At 36.7% G+C, this 11,636-nt stretch overlaps 1 protein-coding gene across 1 annotated transcript; it reads right to left on the minus strand.

Moving 5' to 3' along the window:
- Window positions 1–990: 990 nt before the first annotated feature.
- LOC113678219 (uncharacterized) lies at window positions 991–3,168 on the minus strand. The gene is made up of 2 exons (XM_027195099.2): window positions 3,083–3,168; window positions 991–2,534 (listed from the first exon to the last, which is right to left on the minus strand). The coding sequence occupies exons 1-2, from the start codon at window positions 3,111–3,113 to the stop codon at window positions 2,263–2,265; spliced, it is 303 nt and encodes a 100-aa protein (XP_027050900.2). The 5' UTR covers window positions 3,114–3,168; the 3' UTR covers window positions 991–2,262.
- Window positions 3,169–11,636: the final 8,468 nt, after the last annotated feature.

Here is an 11,636-nt window from a genome sequence, read left to right on the forward strand (position 1 = left end):
TGATACACACTTAAGTAAGAGTTCATGTGCGAAATACTGATGGTATAAAGTCCCACTCTTCATTTAAGAGGTTAAAATGTAAAGCGAGTGGCTCTCTGTAAGAGCCGTGTGGTTCCTGGTAGCCTCTCAACCGAATATATCAAATATTATGATTCGTTTTAAGCTAACCACTATACTCTCTCTAGACATTCTTTTTCAGCTTATTTACCAGTTTTATTCAGCATTTCCAAGGATTGTATTCTCTTACTTATTTTTCCTCCTGTTATTTTCTGCAAAGTACGTATTCCTGATAACTAACAATTGACAAAAATAAAATTGAAAAAATTAAGTTCCTTTGGGACGCCTCCCCTCCCTCATTTGATGACACTAATTATTTTTACTAGATTTTCACTTTTTTTATCACCTAGACAATATCATTATAGAACCGTGGCCTCATAACAGAGAATTGGTTTCCTGTATAGCTTCATAAATGCGTCAGATCTGCAACATTCGATTGAAAAAAGTGATATTCAATACTTCAAACCATCAAAGATATTGCGAAGCTTAGCAAAGCTCTGAGAAAACTTTTGTTATTTAGCTGTCGGGCAAAATTTTATGCCAAAAAATAAAACTCGAAGTGCAAAATCTCTATACAAGTTTTTTGTTATGAATAGACAATAACTCTCTATCCAGCAGTTCGCTTTATAAAGATTTTTCTGCTCAAAGCTTGGTAGAAAGAAATTTTACCCAAGAAAACTATTCCGGAAAATCAGTACAATTGCCAACCATTGGGCTCCAACCAAACTACTCAATCCAGAAGCAAAGGATGCTCAAAGACTTTTCTAAAGAACAAAAGACACACACACAAAAGAAATAATGGCAAATCGACATTTTTTTTTCTTCCACGCCAGCTAAAAGCAGTAAGGAAGCCCTGATGAAATCATAAACCTCTACCGTTTGTTTTTACCAAACACTTTTTCCTTGCCATAGAATCATTCTATAGGCCGTTAGTTATGTCAAACCTTTCATTTATTATTACGGAAACGTTTCGTTGACAAATATTCTACACGGTAAATTATCGTAGGCAATTAATCAATCATGAACTTCCAATATCAAATGTATATCATTATCAGGCAAGCTGACTGTTTCAAGAACTTTGCCTTTTGTCCAAGCTTAATCGAGTGTAAGGGAACCACGTTTTTTCGTTGCCTAGCTATTAACGGAGTCTTTTCCTCGTGAGTTTACAATTTTTTGAGAAAATATGACTCAGCATGACATTCCTCTCAATTTCTTAATCGATATATTAGCTAATGCACTAAAATCTCATTATCAACTACAAAACATGGCATATATTCGTGTTCTCGGCGTGAGATTCTCATCACGCTGAATTTTGGTTTCATCAAACCTCTTAGAAAAAAGCACCTGAAATTCCAAATTCAGAGCTGCGTCAAAACTAACAATTGAAGGAAGAATGCCTGTGCATTACGCATAGATATCAGTGGTAATGCAAATGCGTAACATGCCGTGTGCCTTCAATGAGCAACTCACCGAATGTTTAGTAAACGTCTTTAAACGGCTAGTATGTCGGCTGTTCATGTCTGCGACTGAGCTATTGCCTGAAATTGAATTTTTGGCCGATAAGTGGAGCTTCGAGGAAAAATTGTAAAATTTACAAGGCAATATGTCAGCCAAGGAAATTATCCCTCGAAATACTAACACGCCAAAAGTGGGTTTATTCAATTCATGACCCTTCTGTTAATTTCCGTATTGCGCCTTGACAAAAATTTTGTTGATTTTTTTCAGTTTTCCGGACCAGCATTTGTGATCAGCTTTTTAATATCACTACAAGTGAACTCTTCAAAATAACTTCGTTTTTCTCACATGTACAATAAGAAAAATAAAAAAGTGAAACTCTAGTGCCGGCTTTTTTTCCGCTGTTTTGGTTTCTTTTAGACGGAAATGATTGGGTTACAAATATCGACGTAAATGGTGGTTTTATCCGGTGATTTTGTACCGCGTGACGTTAAGTAGTCAATAGAGTTGCACGAAAAGTTATGGATGGGTCATAATTAGCAATATTCTTTAACACTTGACGTTTTTCATTAAAAGAATAGAAAGATGCATGTGTGTAAGAGACAGAAAAACGATCCCGTGAGGAAAAGGAAGATAGCTGATTTAGTAATTCACATGGTAATAGTGTAACCATACTGGGGATACTTGTTCATTTGACAGTGGAATAATCAGTAAAAATAGAGATAAAAGCTATCTGTGAGTCAATAAATGCTATTGACGGCAAAGTTTCTCAGCTAAATCTGCGCGATTAACAAACTGATGACACAGTGCATCATGTAGGACCATGTATGTTGCATCTGAGCCATCCTTCTGTTTCCAATGTTGTAACATTTTGTAGATTTTTTTACGCTTTCTCCCATAGTCATCGTCAAACGCCGTTAATGTTGCCTGCTCAATTTTGAGACGACGCCCGAGTTCCTCCCAATTTTCGAGTTGGTGCGAAAGCCACTCTAATTCTTCGTCACTGGGAACTCCTTGCTTGACTGAAAATATAAAGACATCAGAGAAAAGCATCAAGATGAGGGGATAGCGAGTAGTACGTGTGGCATCTATTCATGCCATTCTGCTGGATCCACGCATTCTTAGTTTATAAAGGCAGGGGGCGGGAAGATGAGGTTGAGGGTGCAAGATTATTGAATTGCTAGATTAGTGATATATTACTAGTGATAAATTGGGGTAACTTCGAATACACCCCAGGTTGCTCAACTAAATCTGTGCGATTAACCAATGGGTGACACAGTGCATCATGTAGGACCGTGTATGTTGCAGCTGAGCCATTCCTCTCTCTCCAATATCTCTCTCCAATGTAGTGACATTTTGTAAATTTTTTAAGATTATTCCACATTTTTATCGTCAAACGCCGTTAATCTTGCTTCCTCAATTTTGAGAAGACGCCCGAATGTCTTCCATTTTTCGAGTCGGTGCAAAAGCCACTCTAAATCTTCTTCACTAGGAACTTGGCTCCTATTTTTAAATAACGGGCAACACTCATTTATCCTTGGAAGATTAATATTGATATTTAGTGGATTACCTCGAATGTCTCTGAAAGTGCTTGCTGCCATTCTAACTTATAACAATGCCAATCAGCTTCTGTAAAAGAAAAAAATACAGAGCAATTGATAAAATACATTGACGACTCAAAGCCCTTCCGTAAAACACACACTTAGATTGTTGTCAAACTGTACTTGTTGGCTGTAGATCTTAAGTGAAAGTAAAATTTGAAATGAAAAAAGGGAGGTCCCATGCTCTTTTATGAGCTGCAGTACCTTCTAGATATCCATATCATTCCTATGATATCATGACAATTACATTTGTGAGTATTTGTTAAATTGGCATTTCTGAAATTTTTACCTTTCTCTACACCAAGAATTGGTTTATAGTTGTTTGACAGAAAGAAAATAATTTCCCAGTTCCAAGAAAGAGAAAAATATTAGGTATCCAAGCTCATTTGCGAGAAAATGACAATTTACCTCTCTGGTGAGCTCCGATGGAGAAAAAAAGGCACCATTTTTGGAAGCATGCACCTTGGTTACATGTGAAATTATACACAGTGAGGATGTGCAATGCAACACTAAGGAATGACCCTGAGCAAAGTATTAACATGTAATTAAATTTACAATCTTTTTGCCTGGACACAATAATTAGCCTCCAGAATATAATACCACCCATTTTATCAAGGTTTAATACAACTGTAGGCATTAATTCGTTGCTGTATATAAGTAACATTCATTTAATTCTGGAAAGAGAGTTTTTAAGATATTGGCCCTAACATATGCATATGCACCTTGCAATACATAGAAAACTGAAAATACACATTATGTGAACAGAATGTCCAGTTGTAACCAGCTGGCTGTCAACCCTTATCAATACTACATATATGTTGCATATATTCCTTAGATAATTACATATCCAACGTATACTGTATCTCACATGTCACATATATGTCACATGTATGTGCAATCATGTCACAATCTTTACATATATGTCACATAAATGCAATATCTATCACATATATTTATATATATATATATATATATATATATATATATATATATATATATATATATGTGACAAATACATAAGTTTAGATCACTCCTCAAAAAGGCACTAGACAGAAGTGTCGAAACGTTGGGTCTTTCAATTGTAACTTCTCGGTTACTTTCATGAAATCTTAAACCAGAGTAGCATCAAACCATGTCAGATACATGAGTGTCATACATATATAACATAATTGTAGTTTTGGTAAGAGAATCGAGGAACTTAATGATGACTTCCCCTCTGCTTATTAAATATAGCTTTAAATTTGTTGTAAAAAAATTTGCGAACCAGCCTCGAAAAAATAAAACCACCTCCGTCCTGGTTTAGAACCTTTTAAGTTCGTCAGAAGGGCGATTTCATTGGAGTCTCTGCAAACCGCGGTTGGTCATTGAGTATAATTTTTCAAAATGGTGACTAGAGGCCGTGCGAACGAAAATAAAGAAAGTGCAAACGATGCAAGAAAATAAAAAACGCTTGGGATTGGACTCATAGTATCGTTGGATCACGAACCTTGCACATTACAGTAATTCGAAGATATCGCCAGACCTAACGAATAATCAATCGACGAATATACGTGATCCAAACTTTTAATATCTTCGCAATAACAATCGCAACTTGCGGCTTAAGTTATTCGCAATAGAGTTGAGCAACGAAAATCCAAAGAAACAAATTCACAATCAAGGGAAGGAGCAGAAGAGTATGGCAATAAATCACAGTTTATCTCTGAGGCTGAACATCTCCCAGCTATCGATCGAATCAAGCGGAACTCGATTGTTTGGATGAAAACAATACCGGTATGTATGATGAAAATTGTGCGCTTATATTACGTACGAGTCAAATTTTATTACAATAAAGTTCGGATATAATGTGCGCTCTCGTTGCTGAGCTAAAGCCGTCACGCCATCTGCCAAATTGTTATATGTCCGACCTTTTCCGGGACTTCTCCCTAGCCTCTTTTCATTAATGGAAAGTGAAATTTCGGAACAAGCGAGTCGGCAAGTAACAACAGAAGAACCAAATTAGGATTTGTAAACACGCCAAGCGCCGTAGTTTACGTTAGTATAAAGTGAGCAGAAACGAATATCACAAGGAGAAAATGAAATGGACAGTCCGAGTTTTTAAGGTTTTCTCACTCAGCGGTTTTTAATTGCAAGCTTACGTACGGTAACAAAATTCAAACACAGTTAAATTCGACCTGCCATACTATTTCAGTTCGTAAACTATTGCAGATTATTGTGAACTTTGATGGTTTGACATTTATGACAGCTTAGTCGTAGGGCCTTTCCTCACTAGCGGACAAAACTAAAATTGTTGCGACAAAATCAAACGACAAACTTTGTCACAACAAATCTTTGTTTCGTCTGTTACAACCGCATTAAAAATATCAAAGCCGACAAATTCCGTCAGCGTCTGATCTGTTCATAGGACCGGCCAGCATAGTTGCCGAAGGATTCCACTTCCCAATTTCCAGGATTTAGTAAACTGATTACAGTTCCATTACACGTTTGTCGTGGCTTGTAAGACAAACGATTGACAATTTTATCACGGTTTTGTTTATTAAGTCGAATTTGCATAATTTTTACCCAGGACAAATTTTGTTGGCGGTGCGTCTGAAGATTTGTTCGCTTCGGCCAAATTCGACTTAAGAAGTGTGGGAAGAAACACGATCGTGTTTCTTCCTACACTTCTTTCGTATTCTAGCCTCTTCCTGCGCGCTTTACAAAAGAACAAAGTGTAGCCAAGGCTTCTCTATTTGTTAAGTATCAATCAATTTCGGTATCAGCACTGTCAAGGGACTGATCATGCGTGTTACTACAAATCTTTTGATCTGGCGTCGTTTGAGAAGAACGATCGCGTTTGTGAACAAAATTTACGCTATAGCAACAACAAACTATACTTACCGTAAAACCTCTTCTTTAAAGGTCTCCGATCAAGACTGTGTACATGTGGCTATCGCTATCAGTTGATTATACAGTGACTTTCGCTGGTAGCATTTTCATAATGGCGGAATTTTCAACAACTTCAACATACTTGGTAAAAGACATGCAAATGTTTCTGGGAATTGTATTACCGGAAATAATTAATCAGGTTTCAGTTTAATGAGCACTTGTCGCTAAGTCAATCGTTGGAATCAGACAGTAACACTCCTATTTCATTCCGCACTTCATTGTCTGTACGTTTCCTTGTAAAAGTAAAGTTTCTTTCGTTGACAGCCAGGACACATTGCGCGACCGAAAAATGAAATGCGATGCAACAAAGGTATACAGCCTAACACTGACCTTTCTTGATGCATCCCTATTAACCTATTTTGTCACGGCTGAAACACACATACTTTATTTGTTTCCTCCACTCAGTCTATTCCTCTGACTGAATAACATTGATGATCAAAGGGCTTTGGTGAGCCAACTCGTGAAGAAAATTGTTTTATGTTAAACCCTAGTTCAGGAATATAAATAACTATGGGTCACCAGACAATAACTGTTCTAAATGTGCTCTTCTGCGACAAATCTCAATGATGCATATCTTCTCAATTGTTTTTTATTTCTTCACTTTCCTTCCCTTTATGCAAAATTATTGATATTTCAATGAGAAATGTCTAATGATAGGGCGAAAAATAGCAAAGGGAGATATGAACTGTCACAATAAACCACATTTTTGTTTTGTTAGAACAAACATCATCAAAATGGTGATGCAGTCAGGCGTATGCCCTTTTGAAGCGAAAATAATATTTGCGGCCTTACTAATTTTTTTCTTTTTACAGAAAATCTGTTACCTAGAGACGTAGATAGTGAGGTATGTATTTCATAGAAATAATATTTATAGTCGTTTCTATGATATACTGACAGACATCTGATATGGTACAGGATGTGTAGAATCCATGTAAAATGCTACCGACCCTTACTGTCAATAATGATATAATTGTAAACATGTAACATCATATCATGATCAGTGCCGGATAATAGTCTACCCCGGAGAAGTGTAAGCAACTTGTATGCATAACATCGTGAAGATATTTTCTTTGGGGATCAAAGTTTTAATATAATATTTGCTAAGGTTTTTTTTAATCTACAGATTTTCTCCTTGCCTGGTGTACTTTCAAAGTCTGATACCTCTACAGAGGCTTCCCAGAAGGGTTCTTTAATCCCGCGGTCCCTACTAAAATTTTCTCTCAAGGTTGCTGATCTTAAGGGAAAGTACATTTTGAAATAAAAAAGGGAGGTCCCATGCTCATTCATGAGCAGCAGTACCCTCTAGATAGCCATATCATTCCAATTCATATCGTGACAGTTATATTTGTGAGAATTTGCTAAAATAGCATTTCTCAAATTCTTTCCTTTTCCTACACAAAGAATTGGTTTATAGTTGTTTGACAGAAAGAAAATAATTTCCCAATTTCAAGAAAGCGAAAAATGGTACACTGTAGGTTCCCAAACTCATTCGCGAGAAAATGACAATTTACTTCTCTGGTGAGCTCCCATGGAGAAAAAAGGCACCATTCTTATGAAGCACGCACCATAGTTACATGAGAAATTATACACATTGAAAATGTGCAATACTAAGGAATGACCCTAAGCAAAGTATTAACATGTAACTGAATTTACCAGCTTTTTGCCAGGAAAAAATAATTAGCCTCCAGAATATCATACTGCCCATTTAACCAAAGTTTGATACAACTGCAGGCATCAAAACATTTCTGTATATAGGTACATTTATTTACTTCTGAAGAGTAAATTTTGAAGATACTGGCCCTAAATCTTATGCATATGTACCTTGCAATATATAAAAAACTGAAAATACATAGTATGTGAACGGAATGTGAAACTGCAACCAGCTGGCTGTGAACCCTGACCAAAACCAAATACATGTCACATACATTCCCTACATAATAATATATCCAACATATACTATATGTCACGTCACGTATATGTCAAATGTATGTGCAATCATGTCACATAAATGCCACATAATTGCAACATTTATCATAGAAATATATAACAGATACACAAGTGTCACACATACATAACATATATGTAGTTTTGGTGAGGGGATAAAGGAACTTAATGACTTCCCCTCTGCTTTAACGTAGCTTGGTTGTCAAAAAAATTTGTGGATCAACTTCGAAACGATAAAACCATGCACCTCAGTCCTGGTTTAAAACATTTTAAGTTCCTCAGAGGGGCGATTCGATTTGAGTCTCCGCATACAGCGGTTGGCCATTAAGTATAATATTTCTCTAAATGGTGACTATAGGCCATGCGAACGAAAATAAAGAAAGTGCGTACGATGCAAGGAGATCACTTGGGATTGGACTCATAGTGTCGTTGGATCACGAACTTTGCACGTAACTGATCAGAGTAAATATAAGCTATGGCCAGACCTAACGAACAATCAATCGCAAATTGTGGCTTAACCTATTTGCATTACAGTTGACCAACGAAAATCCAAAGAAACAATTTCAAAATCAAGGGAATGAGAAGAAGAGTATGACAATGAGTCACAGTTTATCTCTGAGTCTGAACATCACCCAGCTATCGATCGAATCGAGTGGAACTCAATTGTTTGGATGAAAACAAGTATGCACGCTGAAAAATGTGCGCTTGTGATACGTACATGTTAAATTTTATTATGATAAAGTTCGGTTATAATGCTCGCTGCCAGAGGTTAAAAGAGAATGCTCTATCAGAGTACAAAGCATAGAGCTGAGCTAAAGCTGTTACGCCATCTGTTAAATTGTTAGTCGCGGTTTCGTTTATTAGTCGATTTTGTCTAATTTTTACCCGGGACAAATTTTGTTCAGTTGCCAATGCATCTGAAGATTTTTCCGCTTCGGCCAAATTCGACTCAAGAAGAAGGGAGAAACACAATCGTGTTTCTTCCTACACATCTTTCGCGCTCTATCCTCTTCGTGCGTGCCCTACAACAGAACAGAGAGTAGCCAAGGCTTCTCTATTTGTTAGTAAATATCATTTAATTTCGATATCAGTACTGTTAAGAGACTGATCATGCGTGTTAACACAAATCTTTTGATCTGGCGTAGGCTAAGAAAAACGATCGCGTTTGTGAACAAAATTTACGATATAGCAACCACAAACTATTCTTACCTTGAAACCACCGCTGTAAACGTTTCTGATCAAGATAATGTACATGTAACTATCGCTATCAATTGATTATACAGTGACTTTCGCTGATAGCATATTCATAATGGCGGAATTTTCAACAACTTCAACATACTTGGTAAAAGACATGCAAATGTTTCTGGGAAACGTATTAATAATTAATCAGGTCTCAGATGAATGAGCCCTTGTCGCAGAGCTACTTCTGCGACAGTGACACTTCGTGACACTCCTCATGTGTTTCATTCCGCTCTTCGTTGCCTGTACGTTTCCTTGTAAAAGTAAAGTTTCTTTCGACATTTTGGAAATGTTTCATCAGGGCACACAGAAAGAACTCGAGTTTGTAGAGTTTTACGGTTTTTTTGGTGTACCACACTTGTGACTTGACAGCCAGGACGTATTGCGCGACCGAAAACAAATAAAATACGGTGCAACAAAGGTATACAGCCTAACACTGATCTTTCTTGATGCATCCCAATACACCAATTTTGTCACAGCTGAAACATACATTCTTTGTTTGTTTCCTATTCTCAGTCTATTCCTCTGACTGAATTACACTGATGATAAAAGGGCTTCGGTGAGCCAACTCGTGAATTTAAAAGGGAATAACACTTTGTTATGTTATACTCTAGGTAAGGAATACAAATAACTATGGGTCACCAGACAATAGCTGTTCCAAATGCGCTCTTCTGCGACAAATCTCAATAATGCATATGTTCTCAATTGTTTTTTTGTTTTTGTTTTTTTTAATTCATTTCTTTCCCTTTTATACATAAATTATGGATATTTAAATAAGAAATGTCTAATGATAAGGCGAAAGTAGCAAAGGGAAACAACCTATCACGCAATATCACTATGACTGCCCTGAATGTTTACCATTGATGCCGTTGTGTCGCTGGCATTGAAAGGATAATGACGACGTCTATGCCATTTTATCCATATGCCTGATCATGAGTACTTCTTTGACAATGCTGTTGGTGTATGCTCCAAAGGGGTGAATTTTATAGTTGCAAACCTATCATTTACACATGTGATTGTTGGGGTGTTAGGCATAACTGTGCTTCATTAATCATACCTATCAAAAAGCGTCAGCAACTTCTAACTGTTTTGGGAGTTACCTTCCCTAGACGTTGGTTTATTCCCAAACAGGTTTCGCAGGTTCCCACTCACACCTTTGCTTGGAGAAAGTCGTAATACAAATAAACTTTCGTGCCCAAAATTGCAACGTTATATTCTCTGGTGATCTCTACGGTAGCCTTTTTAATCCAGATTTGTAGCTGCGCTTTTTTAATCACGGAAAACTGAAGTGAGGAAATGATTGGCAGAAACTTAAGTCTAAACAACGGTGAGATTTTGTCCTTTGAGACGTCGTAAAGAGGAGTTTGTCTCAACAAAAAAAATTACAACCCAGATAGTATCAGAAATAACGGAGTTATTGAATGTACAACATGAACCACTGTTTTCCAGTGTTTTAAGGCTTTAAGCCTTTTCCTCCCATGAGTGACCAAGCGAGAATTTCTCATTACAACATCAATACAATATCGAGCATAGAAGTGATGAGAATAAAGGAAAATATCAATTAGGGGATTATTAGTTGATTCAATATCAAATTCTCCAAACTGACATTATAAGAATTGTATGTCAGACATTAAAGAGAATTACTAACGAGATCTTCGGAGTTAAAGGGTTAGGTAAAACATTGAGTGTGCTCGGCAATGTGCTTCAGTGTTACTTAAATATCTGGGTAGTTCATCAGTTGTCCAGTAAGATATAATAAAGATCTAACCAACTTTAATAGAGAAGGTACGATCGAAGCCCTAACAACTGAAATGTCTTCTAAGGAAATTACAATCGAAAACAAACGAGGTTTAAACCAGATGCATCGTATTCAAATCATCTTAATTCTCTAATTTTTTCCATTAAGATTTGATCAAATTTTTTCTCTTATTAAAGCAAAGGAAGCCTTGTCCTTGTCAGAGGAAGCAAATCCCGAAGAAACGGATGAGACAATGGCAGTGGCACTGAACCCTTACACGTGCGAAGTCGTGATCAAACGTTTGAATGTGCCAGGGGCATCCAGCAGCTATTGAGATAAGGCAGACCTTTTCGATAAAATTCAAGAAATAATTGAAATAATGTTCGCATACTTTTTTTTTTCCATTCCGTTATTTTCAACAACGTATGTATTCCTGTTAACTAACAATTGAAGAAAATAAAATTGAAAAAACTTTAGTTCCATAAGGACGCCTCCCCTTCCTTTTCTGATGTTACCGACTGTGGACCTTAACCTGCATGCAGTTGCCGAAATAATATTGCTTATGTCTAAGAAATATCAGTTTGTTATATTTAAAGTTTAGGCTGCAGAACACAGTAGATACGGCATAAGTAGATTGAAAAAGTCTTTAGACATAATAAATCTCACATTTTACGATG

This window comes from Pocillopora damicornis, chromosome 3, assembly GCF_964200805.1.
Source record: "Pocillopora damicornis chromosome 3, jaPocDami1.2, whole genome shotgun sequence".
NCBI lineage: Eukaryota > Metazoa > Cnidaria > Anthozoa > Scleractinia > Pocilloporidae > Pocillopora > Pocillopora damicornis.